The sequence below is a fragment of the Rhinatrema bivittatum genome, chromosome 3 (assembly GCF_901001135.1).
Source record: "Rhinatrema bivittatum chromosome 3, aRhiBiv1.1, whole genome shotgun sequence".
Classification (NCBI taxonomy): domain Eukaryota; kingdom Metazoa; phylum Chordata; class Amphibia; order Gymnophiona; family Rhinatrematidae; genus Rhinatrema; species Rhinatrema bivittatum.
In genome coordinates, this window is record NC_042617.1 from 590,461,056 (window position 1) to 590,480,319 (window position 19,264).

Sequence of the window (19,264 nt, forward strand, 5' to 3'; positions counted from 1 at the left end):
CTGGTACTTTATAATTAGCATGGGAATTTAAGTGAAGGCTTTGGTGAAGAGCCAGGTTTTCAGATTCTTCTTGAATGTCCGCAGGCATGGTTCTAGGCGCAAGTCCAAAGGCAGATTGTTCCAGTGATAGGGACCTGCAATCGAGAAGGCACGTTTCTTCATTGAGGACTTAGCAGGGGGTATATAAAGGGTGCCTAAATACATTGTTCTAGTTGGTCTGGAGGTAGATTGAGATCGGAGAGGGCAGGTTAATTCAAGTGTGGTTTGTGAGTGGAAGGTTTTGTGTATTATGGTTAGCACTTTGTATATAATTCTGAACTTAACGGGGAGCCAGTGAAGACTCTTAAGTATAGGAGTGATGTGTTCCGCTCTGCTGGTATTGGTAAGGATCCTGGCTGCAGAGTTCTGTAGCATTTGTAATGGTTTTGTCGTGATTGCTGGAAGGCCGATTAGAATGGAGTTGCAGTAGTCAATTTTTGCAAAAAGGATAGCTTGGAGGACTGTACGGAAGTCCTGGAAGTGGAGAAGAGGTTTCAAATTTTTTAATATATGTAATTTGTAAAAACATTCCTTTGTAGTATTATTGACGAACTTTTTTAAATTTAGCCGATTGTCCATGGTTACTCCTAGGTCTCTTACATGTGGGGTCGAGTTCAGTTGAGTTGAAAGTGGGTTTTCATCCTGGGTGATGAGAAGTAGTTCTGTTTTTGCAGTGTTAAGTACTAAATTAAGGCTGGTGAGGAGTGAGTTTATGGATTGTAAGCAGTAGTTCCAAAAATTGAATGTTTTTTCTAATGATTCTGAGATTGGTATCAATATTTGTACATCGTCAGCGTAAATGTAATATGTAACCTTTAATTTAGTAAGGAGTTGGCAGAGGGGTAGAAGATAGATATTAAATAAAGTTGGAGATAACGAGGATCCTTGAGGGGACTACAAGAGTGGCTTTGACAGGGTGTGAATCTATATTATTTACTCTAACCTTGAATATTCTATTATCGAGAAAGGACTTGAACCAGTCTAAGGCTGTTCCTGATAAACCAATGTCTGATAGACGTTTGATGAGGATGGAGTGCTTCACTGTGTCAAAGGCCGCGGATATGTCAAGTAGAGCCAGCAAATAAGGGGTCTTTTTTTCAAGGCCTGTGTAGATTCTATCCGTCAGTGAAATAAGAAGGGATTCTGTGTTGAGGGATTTACGGAAACCATATTGCGCTGGAGCAAGAATCTTATTTTCCTCAAGGTATTCTGTTCACTATTTTCTCCATAATTTTGGCTACAAATGGCAAATTGGCAATGGGGCGAAAATTAGCCGGGTCTATTGGGTTCAAGTTGGGTTTCTTGAGAAGAGGCTTGAGGGTGGATAATTTCAGTGTGTCCGGTACAAATCCTTGAGTTAGAGAACAGTTGATAATCCCTGCTAGAGGCTTGGAGATAATTTCAGGAATGGTGAGCAGTAATTTAGAGGGAATAGAGTCAATATTTGCGGGAAGGCCTAAGAATAGTGAGTTACAATAGTCTAATCTTGATAAGACAAGTGCCTGTAAGACAGTTCTAAAGTCTTTAGGGAATAGGAGGGGTTTTAATCTTTTGAGTATGTTTAATTTGAAGTAACCATCGCTTATGATTTTTTTAACACAGGATTTCATGGAGAATTTGCAATCTATAAGAATCCCTAGATCTCATACTTCTAGGGAGATGAGGTAGTTTTTGACCGCTTCTTGAATTTCAAGCTCTTTTGGCTTGCTTAATTTAAATAAAAAATAAAAAATAAATAAAAATAAATTTAGGGGAGATATATAGGATTTCAGTTGTTTTAGTATTTAGGGAAAGATTCATTTGGGTTAATAATAATTTCAATGGTGGATTGGTATATGTCCCAGAGCTTTAGAGTTTGGTAAATGGACTTTTGGATCGGTATAGCATAAACACTAGAGAAGCTGTTGTCAGTTGTTGACCCCAGGGCCTACATCCTGCCTCATTTGTTGCAGTCTGATACTGCAGGCGAGGTAGTGGACCCTTGGGCCGGCCCACCTAGGATGACAGGGTAGGCCGGGAGGCGGAGCCACAGGCTGGCGGTGTTCACCCGGGAACCAGGAACCCCCCAGGAGGAGCCCGTAGGGTCCTGGAACCTTGGGACTTGGGAAATAGGCTGAATGTCCAGTGGCAGGGATGGCCTTAGGCCAGAGCTGTAGCAAAGGAAGTCCAAAGGTATTTGGTAGTCCGAGAATCGGCTGTACAGGCCGAGGGCCAGCTGATGGCAGGGCAGCGGGCGGCAGTAGGAACTGTAGCTAACCGGATACTGAGGCAGAGTCTGTAGTAAGCTGGAACTGAAGCAGGCTATAGACTGGAATGGAGTCAGTAGCCGGCTGGAACTGAAGCAGGCTGTGGACTGGAACAAAGTCTGTAGCAGGTTGGAACTGAAGCAGGCTGGACTGGAACAAAGTCTGTAGCAGGTTGGAACTGAAGCAGGCTGTAGGCTGGAATGGAGTCTGAAGCAGGCTGTGGACTGGAACGGAGTCTGTAGCAGGCTGTAGACTGGAACGAGGTCATGAACAAGCCGGGGTTGGAGGCAGGCAGCAGACAGAAGCGAAGTCGGGAACGAACCAAGGTCAGAGGCAGGCGGCAGGCTGAAGAGAGTCAAAAGCAGTCCAAGGGTCAAAGGCAGGAACAATGAACAGACGGTGCGCAACTCAGAACTACTAGGCAGTAGTGAACCTCGTTGCAAGGCAAAGAGAAGGAGTCCGGGCGCCGGTTATATCGGCCTTAGGGCGTGACATCATCAGCGCAGGCGGGGCCAGACTTCCGGGAGCTGTGCGCACAAAGTGGGCGTCCTCACGCGCGCGAGAGGCAGCGAAGAGACGGGCAAGCAATGGCGACCGCCACGTGGAGCAGGCAGAGCCGCCGGGGTCCCAGCCACGCGGAACGCGGCGTTTCCAGCGGCGAAGGTAGGCACTGTTCAGTCCTAGCGGAGGGGAAGCGGCGGAGACCGCAACATCATTAGCAAACCTGTCACTATGCTGAATGTCTAGGGCAAATGCTTCCAGAGGTGTCATGTGGTTGCCATGATGGCTTTTGCACTTTCTTTTTGGCCTCCCATGTTAGTACCTCTGACAAAGTGCTTATCATATATGTTTCTCACAGAGGTCTGACATGCAGGCAGGTATACCTAATCTTCTGTGCATACTTACACTCTGACTCCCTCAGTATTACGTAGGGATCAGGCAGCCATGGACAGCACTGATGTTGGAATACGGACATGCCAGGAATTCTCATTGGCTATGTGTAGGTACACAAACTGTTAGAGGTAGTTTGTCCCCAAAAAAGGCCCAGCACGTATGTGTCAGTGGGTGTGCCTGAGTGAGTGACGTGCTGTGTTAGCCTTGGTCTACAACTATGTCTGGGGTGGTTTGCCTCCTTGTTCCCTTCATTACCATACCTATGCATACCCCACAGCAGGCAGTGCATGTGCATCCACTTTGTACAGAATGTCTTTCGACACAAGTGATCTTGTGCTTCGACTGTTTAGAATAGGGACCTCAGAGATACGATTGTATCGTTGGCTGAGAAAATGGGCTCATGCTTACTCCAAGGTCATTCCTCCTACAGCTCACACTCTTTATTCCTTGTGGTTGGGGGGGGGGGGAATGTGAAACTTGACAGCATCAGACCCCAGATATGGTGTGTCACATTTCTGGATGAGTAGATATTTGCCTGTAGTGTACCTCTTCCATCCCCCAAACCCTGATGCTCTTCCACTTAGTACTTGGAATGGGCCTAATTGTCCTGTTATTTGTGGGTGTGCTTGCTTCAAAGAGCTTCAGCTGCCAGTTAGCTGTTTTGGGGTGGGGGATGGGGGGGCTTTACTTGAGGCCTGCTAGCACTCCTATTAGAGGTTCCTTTTTTCCAGAATGTAGCCTATTTACCCTCCTTTGGGCAGAACAGATCCTGAATGCTCCACATAAAGACTGCCACCACAGGCCACGATGTTTGTGCCTTACTCTGCCAGATGTATAGGCTGGCAGCTGATGCCTACAAAGGTGCTGCCATATGTAGCTCGATATGTTTAGTATGCATACATAGAAGTGGAGGCACATTTCTGCAGGTGATTTTCCCAGCATGACTTGTCTTGTACACAACCTGGCATTATGCATCTTTGTCTACTTGCTGGCTGCTCTAACGCCGTGTCAGTAGCTGTGTGACAACTGAGGAGTGATGGAGTTGAGTTTGGGGGAGGGAGGAAGAGAGAAAGTGCTGGAGAGAGGGTCGAGCCTGGGACATCAGAGAAAGCTGGGAAAGAAAGGAAGAATGAGAGAGTTGGGGTGTTGGGCCTGGTTGGGTTGAAGGGATGGGAGTAACTGGGCTTTTGATGTAATTTTACAGAACTTTGGAGAAACTTTGTATAAAAATATTACACTTCTGCATCTCTTATTGATAACATTTTTTTATATTGCATATAACATTAATTAGTACTCAAAGACAATGATTATATTGTTATTTTGACAAATAACATATATACAATTTTACAAATTTTAAGAACATTGTGGACTAGGTTTTAGTACCTACATGCAGGCGTAGATTCGTGCACGCAACACGGCACGCACAAATCTACGCTCGATTTTATAACATGTGCGCACAGTCACGCGCATGCTATAAAATCTGGAGTCGGCGCGCACAAGGGGGTGCACATTTGTGCATCTTGCGAGGACCGAGCCATAGGGGAGCCCTGATGGCTTTCCCTGTTCCCTCCGAGGGCGCTCCGAAATCGGAACGGCCTCGGAGGGAACTTTCCTTCCGCCCCTCCCACCTTACCCTTCCTTCCCCTACCTAACCCGCTCCCCAGCCCTACCTAAACCCCCCCGACCTTTATTTTAGAAGTTGTGCCTGCCTCCGGGGAGGCGTAGGTTGCGCGCGCCGGCCAAGTGGCCTCACGAAGGCCTCTGGCCATGCCCCTGCCCCGGACCGCCCACATCCCGCCTCTTTTTTCAAGCCCCAGGACATATGCACGTCCCGGGGCTTGCGCGCATCGCCGGGCCTATGCAAAATAGGCTTGGCGCACATTACCCCCCTGCACACGTAAATCCAGCTGGATTTCTGTGCGTAGGGCTTTTAAAATCTGCCCCATGTGTATAATTTTAATAATAATAGTAATAATTTTTTATATTTTTTGCTCTGAGTTCTCCCAGTAGTAAGTTTTTAAAGTAATATCATGTTAGAGTCTAACAAAATGGACTTTGTTCATTACTAATTAAACATTATCCAAAGAAAATAAGTGCTGCATATATGAAGTGCTTTGCAAAAATTATAACTGCATATTTATAAATCTGGTTAAAGCTTTTGAGCTTAGAGGTTTGCTGTCACATAGTACATAAGAACATAAGAAATTGCCATGCTGGGTCAAACCAAGGGTCCATCAAGCCCAGCATCCTGTTTCCAACAGAGGCCAAACCAGGCCACAAGAACCTGGCAATTATCCAAATACTAAGAAGATCCCATGCTACTGATGCAATTAATAGCAGTGGCTATTCCCTAAGTCATCTTGATTAATAGCCATTAATGGATAATAGAAAGACTAGAGGGCACACCATGAAGTTAGCATGTGGCACATTTAGAAAAGGTTTGGGATAAGTTAAGAACATAAGAACATGCCATACTGGGTCAGACCAAGGGTCCATCAAGCCCAGCATCCTGTTTCCAATAGTGGCCAATCCAGGCCAGAAGAACCTGGCAAGTTCTCAAAAACAAAGTCTATTCCATGTTACCCTTGCTAGTATTAGCAGTGGCTATTTTCTAAGTCAACTTAATTAATAGCAGGTAATGGACTTCTCCTCCAAGAACTTATCCAATCCTTTTTTAAACACAGCTATACTAACTGCCCTAACCACATCCTCTGGCAACAAATTCCAGAGTTTAATTGTGCATTGAGTAAAAAAGAACTTTCTCCGATTGGTCTTAAATGTGCTACTTTTTAACTTCATGGAATGCCCCCTAGTCCTTCTATTATTCGAAAGTGTAAATAACCGAGCCACATCTACTCGTTCAAGACCTCTCATGATCTTAAAGACCTCTATCATATCCCCCCTCAGCCGTCTCTTCTCCAAGCTGAACAGACCTAACCTCTTCAGCCTTTCCTCATAGGGGAGCTGTTCCATCCCCTTTATCATTTTGGTTGCCCTTCTCTGTACCTTCTCCATCGCAACTATATCTTTTTTGAGATGTGGCGACCAGAATTGTACACAGTATTCAAAGTGTGGTCTCACCATGGAGCGATATAGAGGCATTATGACATTTTCTGTTTTATTAACTATTCCCTTCCTAATAATTCCTAACATTGTTTGCTTTTTTGACTGCTGTAGCACACTGAGCCGACGATTTTAAAGTATTATCCATTATGATGCCTAGATCTTTTTCCTGGGTGGTAGCTCCTAATATGGAATCTAATTCGTGTAACTACAGCAAGGGTTATTTTTCCCTATATGCAACACCTTGCACTTGTTCACATTAAATTTCATCTGCCATTTGGATGCCCAATCTTCCAGTCTTGCAAGGTCCTCCTGTAATGTATCACAGTCTGCTTGTGATTTAACTACTCTGAATAATTTTGTATCATCCGCAAATTTGATAAACTCACTCGTTGTATTCCTTTCCAGATCATTTATATATATATTGAAAAGCACCGGTCCAAGTACAGATCCCTGAGGCACTCCACTGTTTACCCTTTTCCACTGAGAAAATTGACCATTTAATCCTACTCTCTGTTTCCTGTCTTTTAACCAGTTTGTAATCCACGAAAGGACATTGCCTCCATGACATTTTAGTTTTCGTAGAAGCCTCTCATGAGGGACTTTGTCAAACGCCTTCTGAAAATCCAAATACACTACATCTACCGGTTCACCTTTATCCACATGTTTATTAACCCCTTCAAAAAAATGAAGCAGATTTGTTAGGCAAGACTTCCCTTGGGTAAATCCATGTTGACCGTGTTCCATTAAATCATGTCTTTCTATATGCTCTACGATTTTGATCTTCAGAATAGTTTCCACTATTTTTCCCGGTACTGAAGTTAGGCTCACTGGTCTATAGTTACCCGTATCGCCCCTGGAGCCTTTTTTAAATATTGGGGTTACATTGTCCACCCTCCAGTCTTCAGGTACAATGGATGATTTTAATGATAGGTTACAAATTTTAACTAATAGATCAGAAACTTCATTTTTTAGTTCCTTCAGTACCCTAGGATGCATACCATCCAGTCCAGGTGATTTGCTACTCTTTAGTTTGTCAATCTGGCCTACTACATCTACCAGGTTCACAGTGATTTTGTTCAGTCATGTGATCCATCAGTCATGTGATCCATCAGTTTGAGTTTAGATGCCATTTTTGAAAATGATTATCATAAGAATTAATTTCTCAGCAATGAGAATTCTTAACAACAACAAGAAAATAAATTCAAAAATTTTGGTATTGTGAAGAATTTGTACGCTGTGTGAGGAAAATGTAATTCTGTTTGGTGATTTCACGTGCAGCTTGCTGTTTGTTAATTGATAATGTTCTTTCATTGTCTTAAAACAGGAAGTGATGACTCACAGTTGTCGTGATCTGTTGCTCAGTGTACCATGGTTTGTTAAGGCAAACAACATTATTATAAATAGCGTGATGAAAGAATTGAAGTATGAAGTTTTCCAGATGAAAGATACTATTTTCCGAAAAGGAGCTATTGGAAACAAAATGTACATTATTGAAAGAGGGGTAGTGGTTATTGAAGATGCTGACTCAGAAAAAAAACTAACCAAAGGAAATTATTTTGGAGGTAAAGATATTTTTTCAAAAACATATGTGCATGTTATGTAACTTGGAATAATGGATGTATTTACTAAGATACATACTTTTTCATTGATACTACAAGTTCCCATACAATACTTTATTTCATGCACAAGATACAATTTTGAAAAGAATGTGCATAGAAAATCTTTGCTCAGATACAGTACAGTTATATTCAATGATATTGGAATAGTAGTTGAGTGAGAAAAAATGATTTGCATTGTTTTGTTATGTTTATGACTTCTGGATTTATTTTGATATTGAGTTCTGTATAAGTTAATTTGACTTTATAGTATGTTTTGTTCTAGAAAACGAATTCAAGGTATTATACATTATTCCTTTTCAGGCTGATTCAGTAAAGTCCGCGGGAGAGCAGGCGAACGCCCGCTCTCCCGGCGCGTGCACCGGCCCCTCGCCGGTGCGTGCGATTCAGTATTCAAATTAGGTGGTGCGGTAGAAACGGGGAAAAGAAGGCGCTAGGGACACTAGCGCATCCCTAGCGCCTCCTTTTAGCCCGGAGTGGTGGCTGTCAGCAGGTTTGACAGCCGATGCTCAATTTTGCCGGCGTCAGTTCTCGAGCCCACTGACAGCCATGGGCTCGGAAACCGCATGCCGGCAAAATTGAGCGTCCAGTTTTCGGCCCGACAGCCGCTGGCCGAATTCACATTTTTTTTAAAAACTTTTTTTACTCTTCGGGACCTCCGACTTAATATCGCCATGATATTAAGTTGGAGGGTGCACAGAAAAACAGTTTTTATTGCTTTTCTGCCCACTGACAGCCATGGGCTCGGAAACCGCATGCCGGCAAAATTGAGCGTCCAGTTTTCGGCCCGACAGCCGCTGGCCGAATTCACATTTTTTTAAAAAACTTTTTTTACTCTTCGGGACCTCCGACTTAATATCGCCATGATATTAAGTTGGAGGGTGCACAGAAAAGCAGTTTTTATTGCTTTTCTGTGCACTTTCCCGGTGCGGAAAAAATTAGCGCCTACCTTTGGATCGGCGCTAATTTCTAAAAGTAAAATGTGCGGCTTGGCTGCACATTTTACTTTCTGTATTCCGCGTGCATACCTAATAGGGCCATCAACATGCATTGTCCAAGAGCAGGCTAACAGTGCACTCCGTACTGTATCGGCCTGTTTATGCTCATATTCAGTATTGAACTGATGGCAAAATTCCATTCAGATACATACAATCTGATCCAACAGTGCAACTACTTCCATGGGTAGAATTATTATGTCTAAAGTAAAGTCAAGCTTTTCTTAAGTTTTCTTATCATGCAAAGGGAAGATGTTGTGACTTTAGAGTTCACGCATATTCTCTACCATTTAGAGACATGTTTTGCTTGGGAATAAGATGCACCATGCTGTCTCCGCAATCAGTCATTGTTGCAGTACTTAGAATTTATGTGGTTTGGGATATAGAAGAAAGACCAAATTTTGCCACATCCCCGATTCCCCTCACCTATTTCAGGAACTGTAGTGATGTCCATTTTCCTTGTTTAGTTGAAGTCTGTTTCTTATTTCTCTTTGAATCCATTGGGCTGCTTCTGCTGAACGTGTGTGGTAGATGGGATCAGATTAGTTGACAAGTTTACTAGTTTACCATGCTAAGTACCAGCACTGTAAATTAGCAAGTGTTCTTGATCAAATACATGTTTATTTTGTGGAATGGCATGCTAAGATTCATATAGGTGCATTTTTAAAGCCCAACAAAGCGCCGAAATTAGGGGATGCATGAATATGTTGGGCTGGTGCATGCCGAGTGGACTTCAAAAGCCATCTGTATATGCGCACACATGCCGCTGCGCACACAAATGAAAAGTTTCCAAAAAGGGGCGGGGTGGGTATTCCGGGATTTTAACATGATATTTGCACATAAATACTTACATGCAGTAGCATGCACCAGGATCCCCTGCCACTTAACTTTACTTCTGCTATGGATGATGTGTAAGTTATAAAACAAAAAAATCTAGACAGATTAGCGGGGTTTTCAAAGTCGGGGCTAATAGAGAGTAAGGGAGGCTATTAAACTAGGGGGGTTTGGAAGTACTATCCCTTAACTGGGCAAAACTGGGAACGAACTGGGAAAACTGGCAATGGCGTCAGCACATGTGCCTTTTAAAATCCCCCCACTTACACGATAGAAATGGCATTTGTGCGCATAGGTGAATGTACATTTAAATTGAGCAAATATGTGCGTGCGGTCAGGCTATTTTATAACATGCACTCATATATGTGTTTATGTTATAAAATAGCCACATCCCTGGGCGTGGGCCAACGAATGCGTACACATTTGTGTCCGTGCACCGCTTTGAAAGTTACCATCATAATGTTTATTTCTCAGAACAGATGTAAGGAACTCTTCTCCCAAATTTATGATGGGGGGAGTATGAGAAGCTTTAGGACTGGGTAGTCTCAGCAGTTAGTGGTGCACCAGCTAGAATCAATGCCTACAGGCATATCTTCTCTAAATTAGACTACTTCAACTCCCTCCTGCTTGGCCTCCCTGCTAATACCACAAAACCCCTGCAGATGCTTCAGAATGCTGCCGCCAGAATCCTAACCAACTCCAGCCGAGGAGATCACGTCACACCCATCCTCAGGAATCTCCATTGGCTCCCTATAAGCTTCAGAATCCTTCATAAGTCCCTCACCATTATTCACAAGACCATCCACAATCAGCACTCACTCGACCTACAAATCCCGCTACGACACCATACTTCAAAAAGACCAATTAGAGAGGCCTATAAAGGAACCCTTCACGCCCCCCCCCCCCCAAATCCACTCTTCGCACCTCCACCAGGGGACGTGCCTTCTCCGCAGCTGGGCCATCCTTGTGGAACACCATGCCTCCAGACCTACGCCAGGAACACTGCCCGCTGACCTTTAAGAAAAAACTTAAGACCTGGCTGTTCAAACAAGCCTTCCCTTAACCTTATCCTTAAACTTATAATCTGTAATATCACAATCAGTATTTTATATTGTATATTTTTCACAATCTATACCTCTCCCTCTCACCGCTTTTATTCAATTTAAATAGATTTCTTCTTTTAGTTCATTCTCTCCTTACTCTCTCAAGCTTTACAAACTGTAATGTCACACTCAGTATTTGTATTTATATTGTATATATTTCATATGCATACTTCTACCCTTTGTTGCCTTTTCACCTTCCTCTCTCTAATCTGTAATGTCAAACTCAGTATTTATACTGTATATGCGAGGGTAAGTCAGTAAGTAAGTCACAAACATACATGGGATTAATATTCATGAAATTTATTTAAATGCAAAAGATGAATTATTTACTGTGAAATATACAGAATATAGTCACAAACAGTTTTTCTGGAAAAACCAACTACTTTTTAACGTAATCACCGCGAACATTTATACATTTGTCCCAGCGTTTGAAAAGTCCGTCAAAACCTTCTGCGTAAAAGTCTTTTGGCTGGCACCGTAACCAGCACTTCACCTCTTGTTCCACTTCTTCATCGCTGGTGAAATGTTTACCACCGAGATGGCTTTTCAGTTTGCCAAACACGTGAAAATCGCTGGGTGCCAAATCCGGACTGTATGGTGGATGTTCAAGAACTTCCCAGTGCAGGTTCGCAATTGTCTGACAAGTCTCATTCGAAGTGTGTGGTCTGGCATTATCGTGAAGAATCAGCACTCCAGATCTGGGCGTTTTCTACGAATAGCTCCTTTAAATTTTAATAGAATAGCACAGTAGGAAGCCAAATTAACAGATTCACCATGCTTCTGAAAACTGGTTAAGAGTATCCCATCTCGGTCCCAAAACACAGTCAACATCACCTTTCCTGAAGAAGGCACAAGCTTGAACTTTCTCGGTGTCGGTGATAGTGGATGCTTCCACTGCATGGAATCGCATTTCGCTTCTGGTTGATAGTGGTGCACCCACGACTCGTCACCAGTAACAATACATGCCATCATTGATTCACCTTCGTTTGCATAACGGCAGAGATTTTCCAAACAGACACCCATCCAGTTGTTCTTATTGTCTTCGGTCAGCTGTTTGGGAACCCATCTTGCACAGACTTTGTGAAAGTTCAATGCATCGTGCACTAAGGAATATGATAATCCGTGAGAACACCCAATTTCTTTGGCAACTTCATCAATTGTTACCCTCCGGTTAGCGTGAACCATCTCTTCAACCTGCTTCACAGTTGCCTCTGTCGCAATCTCTACAGGTTGACCAGGTCTGGTTTCGTCGTTCACATTGGCACGTCCTTGTGCAAATTTATCGGTCCAGTTATAGATTGCTTTACGCGAGAGACATTTCTCTGCATATACTAGATACATTTCTTTATGAATGTCTTTTGCCACTAAGCCCTTAGCCCATAAAAATCGGACAACAGCACGTTGTTCTTCGACTGTACAATCTGTCAACACGGCAGCCATTTTCCTTGTGTACACAGCCCCTGCGCATGCACAGTTTAAATAACTATTTATGTACATAAGCACTTCTAAGGTGCTGCCATCTATGGAATATGACAACATTACAGATATATGTTTTATTACCTTAGTAGAGAGATTTGTGACTTACTTACTGACTTACCCTCGTATTTCATATGCATTTTGTAGTAATATCTAATTTCAGTCACTTGTCCCCTCTCATCGCTGTTAATTGACTTAGATATACTTCTACTCTCTGTTCCTTCGCTCCTCACCCTCTTCCACCCTCCAAGGTTCTGGTAACCCTTGTTCATTTAACTCACCTCCTCTCTTATTTATTTATTTATTTAGTACTGTTTTATACCGACATTCATGATACAGATCACATCATATCGGTTTACATGGAACAAGGGGTTATAACATTAACTTTAACATATAAGCAGATTTAAAGGTTACAATAAAACAAGGGTAATGGAACTAGGGAGAGAAGAAGCTAGAAGCAGAAGGTAACTCCGTAACTATAACAACTCATATACAGTGTCTGAAATGGCGTTCATTGAGTAGAAGGCATTAGTATATATACTGAGGCATAACTGCGACGGGCCTGAATTAGGAGAAGGCTTATCTCTGTCTTATCTCTATCAGTAGCCCCCTAGCTACATTTACGTTAATATGTATTTCCCTTGTTCGATGTAAACCGATATGATGTGACATGTGTCATGAATGTCAGTATAGAAAAGCATTAAATACATAAATAAATAAATAGGTATCGGATCATCAACTTGAAATCCATGAGTACATATAAGACCTTGCAACAAACCACAAATCTAAATGAAACCAATATCATTAAAAATGATCACATGGTGCAAACGTGATTTAAATTTTATATACTAACTTCCCAATACTTCAAAGCACACTTTAATAAAAATATTGTGGGCCGCTGTGTGAGAAGCACAATAAGAGCTTCTCCCTCTGTTTACCTGCTTTCTTAGGATTATCTTTCTCTTCAATCCCTCACACTAAACAAAAAGCCATGCTGAGGGAGAACATTACTCTGGCTGCTCATTCTTGCTTGCTCATCACTCCCAGATGATGACCGGGGTGAATCCTTACTTCTCTGAGAGCTATGCCCATTACCTACTCCCCTCTTTCTTCACCTTCCCCCTCCCTCTACTCTGTCTCTTCACCCGCTTTCTTTCCCCCCTTCTGTTCCCTCTAATACACACCACTCTTCTCTCACCCCCTTCCCATCTACACTCCATCTACTCATGCACTACACTCCTCCTGGCTTCTCTGTCATCACTTGCCCACCTGTCATGCTCATCCACTGTCTAACTCACACCCCCTCCATCATGCTCCAGTTTCTCCACCGTCATGAATACTCACTCTGCCCTATCACAAACCTAAACTCAAAAACGGACAGACAGACAGTCACAGATCAACAATTAGATGCACGCTATAGTTTTTACTCAAGAACGGAGACAAAAAAACAAAATGATGGGAAACAGCAAGGGAAAAACAAACAGCACATAAGATACTACTCAGCAATTGCAAAGCACTAAGAACAACCAATCCTACACAGAAAACTTTCAACACTTAGGTCCAGAGTTTGCCTAACACTACCCCAGACTGACAAAATGGCTCTGGAAGTGGCTGCTTTTTATGTCCATGCAAGTAGGAGTGTCCAAGAAAACAGGATGTGTGCACCCCCAATAATACCACAGGTCAGCAAAAGGGAACATTGCAGCCTTTTACTAAATAGCATTTGTTTTTACCATACGGGTAGATTTTCAAACAGCACGATTTGGCGTACTTTTGTTGGCGCATCAGGCGCAAACAAAAGTACGCTGGATTTTAGTAGATACGCGCGTAGCCGCTAAAATCCTGGATCGGCGCGCGCAAGGCTACCGATTCCGTATAGCCGGCACGAGCCGAGCCGCGCAGCCTACCTCCGTTCCCTCCGAGGCCGCTCCGAAATCGGAGCAGCCTCGGAGGGAACTTTCTTTTGCCCTCCCCTCACCTTCCCCTCCCTTCCCCTACCTAACCCACCCGCCCGGCCCTGTCTAAACCCCCCCCTTACCTTTGTCGGGGGATTTACGCCTCCCGGAGGGAGACGTAAATCCCCGCGCGCCAGCGGGCCGCTAGCGCACCGGGATGCGACCTGGGGGCGGGTCCGGAGGGCGCGGCCACGCCCCTGGACTGTCCTGGGCCGTAACCATGCCCCCGGGTCCGCCCCCGAAACGCTACGTCCCGCCCCGAAAACGCCGCGCGGATCGGGCACGCCCCCGACATGCCCCCGACACGCTCCCCTCGGAAAACCCCGGGACTTACACGAGTCCCGGGGTCTGCGCGCGCCGGTAGGCCTATTGAACTTAGGCGCACCGGCGCGCAGGGCCCTGCTCGCGTAAATCCGGGCGGATTTACGCGAGCAGGGCTCTTAAAATCCGCCCCTTAGATTTTTGCATGTCAGTTTTAACGCCGGTTTTTGCACACTTTATGTGATTACTGCTGAGTTTTAGTGCTGGTTTGATTTGCATACCATTAGTTTGTAGCATCTAGCAGGTCTACAGGCTTTTAACACATGCGTTATTTGTTAACATTTGGTACCATTTTTGGGGCGGATTTTATTACATCAACCCCATTGTTGTTGTATCAGTCACGCATTGCCAAAGTTGCCTTTCCTTTGATTAGTGCTTCATAATGTTTTGAGCATGCCTCAGAGGTTTATACTATATAGTCCCTTGATGCTGTCTGATAAATTGTAGTATTTGATACACTGTCGATATTCATTCACCTTTTTCCAAATCATCCACCTGAGTAAAGATCACAGATTTAAATTTGTAGAAATTTACAATGATGGCAAATTTGCAATGATGGCAAATTTACAATGATGGCAAATCATTCTGTGCGTTGGTAAATAGATTGTAAAGCTTGTTGCTGATTTATTGTTTATTGTAAACCGAGGTGATGTTCTTAACGTGCCGCGGTATATAAAACAAATCTCTAAATAAATAAATAAATTTAATACCCAAATGAATGTCATGCTTCTCAGTGACATGAAGGTTGATAAATTGAATGTCATTTATTTCAACATGTTAATAGCAGTATAGCTTTCCAAGCAACTGTCAGACATAACAATAACAGATTTTATATACACTGCTAACCATTAATCTTTCTTATAGCAACTTTGAGTTTTGCTTGTCGAGGATTTATGACAAGCAGCTATACAACACATTAAAACTGAGTTACTGCTATACTAGGTAAAGGCTTTACCATTGAGCAATATAATTAAATTGCTAACTTCCAGCTCATGGTGCTGCTAAAATTTACTGTTAACTTACTTGTTCATTCGGTCCTTGAAAATGGACCCATATATGTTTAGATTTAAGTACTGTTTATGAGTGATACAATTGTTGGTTCTTAATAGCAAAGTGTAAAAACTTGCATGTCTTATAATCTAAGCTTCTTAATTATTATTGTATTGGCCCAGATATAAAATGACCTCAAGAATCAGAGGAACGCAATCAGAAAACACTGAATACAAGTTCTACTCCTTCCTCCACAATCACTCCCTAACTGTTTCACTGGGGTCAGTATCACTTGCCTTCAATCTCTCTCCTGTGGAATAGCAAAATTATCTATCCTGTCACCAGCACTAATCAATATATACATGGCTATCCATGGCAACATCAGATCACTTACTGCTAATATGCTGACAATATTCGACTACTCATCCCACTTGACCCCAGACCCTGAAAAAACAATAGCCACCCTCAAAAAATATCTGGGAAGTCCTCTGACTGACTATGCCAAATAAATTGAGATTAAATCCACAAAAGATGGAAGTACTTTGAAGAGGAACAAAAGACCCTGGCAATTGAAATCTGAGATTATCCTTGAAGGGACAGTTCTTTCTTTCAGCTGTCAAGTTCACAGCCTGAGATTTGTACTAGACTCTAAGCTCAGTATTGAAGCTCAGATTCTGGCAGGATCCAAATGAGCATTCTTTCTTCTACTATCGCAAATGCAGGGTCATCAAAGAAGAGATGAAGATGATAAAGTTATTATTAAGGTGGAGTTGCAGATATCCACTGCTTATTCTTGGATTAAGCAGCTTGGAATCTATCTACCCCTTGGGATCCTGCTAGGTACTTGTGACTTGGATTGGCCACTGTTCGAAACAGGATGCTGGGCTTGATGGATCCTTGGTCTGATCCAGTATGGTAAGTCTTATGTTCTTATCCAGGCCTGTGTGATCTTCTGCTTGGATTACAGCAACTCGATCTACATTGAGATTTAAAAAAAAGAAATTCAACCAGTACCTGCAGTATATGCAGAACACTGCAGCTGAACTGATCTGAAAGCAACTAAATTTGAGATGATCACACCTATTCTATGTAATGGATATGGAGGGTGTGAGCCCTTAGCACTGCGGCATAGTTGACCCAGCTTCGAGGGCGAGCCCCTGAGAACTGCGCCGGCAGCTGGTGAATGCACCCTGTATCAAGACAGTCTGGAGCTTCACCTTTATCAGCTGCCTCCTCTGCAGGTTGAGCCCTTGGATTCTGGCAACTGGTGGGACAGGTGAGTCCCTAGGGCAGAGATGGTAGTTACATACTAGAGACAAAGTAAACAGCAGGCTTACGGAAGTCAGAAGAGAGCCAAGGTCAGGGCAGGCAGCAAGCAATTGTAGTCAGGTCCAGGCTAGAAGTCAAGAATCCGAAGCGGCAATCAGAGGGGGAGACACTCATGAAACACGATGAAAAAGAGAAAGGCAGGCTGGGCTGGAAGGCAAGGCAAGGCTGGATGAGGCTGGACTGGAAGGTGAGACAAGGCAAGGCTGGACTGGAAGACAAGATAAGATGAGGCACAGGAACACTGGCAACATACACTGCAAGGATAGCAGGAGACCCATTGTTGAGGCAAAATAGAGTTCCAGTGGTCCTTTTATAGGGCAGCAGCGGTGATGTTATCTATGAGCGTCACAATCTTTTCCCTCAGTGGAACCTTTAAATCCGGCAATGTTGGGTGCACGTGCACTTAGAGGAAAGGCCTGAGGCAGCTGTCCCAGCGGCATCCTGCTGCATCTGCGAGGTCCGACAGGGTCTTGCCGCAGAGAGGAGTCCTGGTGTTTCGTGGCATCGAGGGTAAGTGTGGTAGCCTGTAGGGACATCCCACAGGTTGCCAAAAGTAACATTCTACAGTCTGTTCAATGGCTCCTGATACTCTAAGGGGCTCATTTCAAAATCTTGGTTCTGGTCTTCAAGGCCTGTGCACTGCCCTACTTCATCTGCCAACTCATACCATATCTGCTCCCCCCATGCTCTTGGTCACAAACACAACTGTGAGTGCCTATGCCTAAGAAGTATACCTCACAACAACCAGATAGAGAGCCTAATCTGGTTCAATCCCAATCTTTGGGGATGTTTTGCTAACCCACATCAGACTAGCCCCTAATCTACTAATAGTTTTCAGTAAACTATTAAAAATATGGCTGAGTCAGCTTTGGGGCACAAACCTAAGTTGGCCTATTTCGCAAGCCATGCTCACTGATCTTTAAAAGACTGAAAGAAATTGTTCCATTTAAGAACCTACTAGGCAGACATAAGCAATTATACTAGCATTCTTGTCAGGTTTTTGGGAGCTATCTGCAAGTAAGACACTCCAGTCCAGCATTTCACAACTGGGTTTTATTTTAGTTTATATTGCAATAGAAAATACAAGTAGATCCTGGCGTACCCTTGCAGGATTGTTTATGCAGTTACACATCCCTTCTCAGCGACAACAAGAGGACTTGAATTCAATTTAAGCAGGTTCAAAAGGAAAACTCATATTTCAATCCATTCTAATTCAGGTTACACAGACAACACAGTAATTCACTACTTCATTTTATAGGCACAGATGTATTTGTTTATAATTCCAAAAGATTCCTAAGTCTCAGGTCCTCACAGCTCATGAACACTATAATGTTCCCAGAAACCCCTTTTGAATCCTTGAGGACCAATCCAGACAATCAGGGGCAGAACTGCAGTTGTGGGCTTGGGAGAACAAGCAGGCCCTTTCTGCTTGCTTGCTTCCTTTCTAGGTAGATAGATACTAGGTGACTCAGAGAGAATTCTCCTGTTTTTTTACCCCTACAATCCACTAGTTCATAGAAATGACGGCAGAAGAAGACCAAATGGCCCATCCAGTCTGCCCAGCAAGCTTCACACATTTTTTCTCTCATACTTATCTGTTTCTCTTAGCTCTTGGTTCTATTTCCCTTCCACCCCCACCTTTAATGTAGAGAGCAGTGATGGAGCTGCATCCAAGTGAAATATCTAGCTTGATTCGTTAGGGGTAGTAGCCGCCGCAATAAGCAAGCTACACCCATGCTTATTTGTTTTACCCAGACTATGTTATACAGCCCTTATTGGTTGTTTTTCTTCTCCCCTGCCGTTGAAGCAGGGAGCTATGCTGGATATGCGTGAAGTATCAGTCTTCTCCCATGCTGTTGAAGCAGAGAGCCATGCTGGATATGCATCGAAAGTGAAGTATCAGGCACATTTGGTTTGGGGTAGTAACCGCCGTAACAAGCCAGCTACTCCCCGCTTTGTGAGTGCGAACCCTCTTTTCTTCTCCCCTGCCGTTGAAGCAGAGAGCTCTGCTGGATGTGTGAAGTATCAGTTTTTCTTCTCCCCTGCCGTTGAAGCAGAGAACTATGCTGTATATGCATTGAAAGTGAAGTATCAGGCTTATTTGATTTGGGGTAGTAACCGCCGTAACAAGCCAGCTACTCCCCTCTTTGTGAGTGTGAATCCTTTTTTCCACATTTCCTCTTGCTGTTGAAGCTTAGAGTGATATTGGAGTCACAAAGAAGAATATTTGATTCAACTGAGGGAGACTAAGAAATTAATCAAGTTGGCAAAAAGTCAAGCGGAAGAGAGGATTGCCAAGGAGATAAAATATGGTGACAAAACATTTTTCAGATACATCAGCGAAAAGAGAAAAGTCCAAAGTGGTATAGTGAAATTGAAAGGTGGAAATGATCAATGTGT

General features: G+C 43.4%; 1 protein-coding gene across 1 annotated transcript in view; it reads left to right on the forward strand.

Annotated features, from left to right (window-relative positions):
* Positions 1–13,348, forward strand: part of LOC115088675 (potassium/sodium hyperpolarization-activated cyclic nucleotide-gated channel 4-like) — a 194,575-nt gene extending 181,227 nt beyond the window's left edge. Inside the window, exons 9-10 of the mRNA XM_029596934.1 lie at positions 7,570–7,807; positions 13,317–13,348. Of these exons, the coding sequence (XP_029452794.1) occupies positions 7,570–7,807; positions 13,317–13,348 (270 nt within the window). The remainder of the gene's footprint in view (positions 1–7,569; positions 7,808–13,316) is intronic.
* The last annotated feature ends 5,916 nt before the right edge of the window (positions 13,349–19,264 follow it).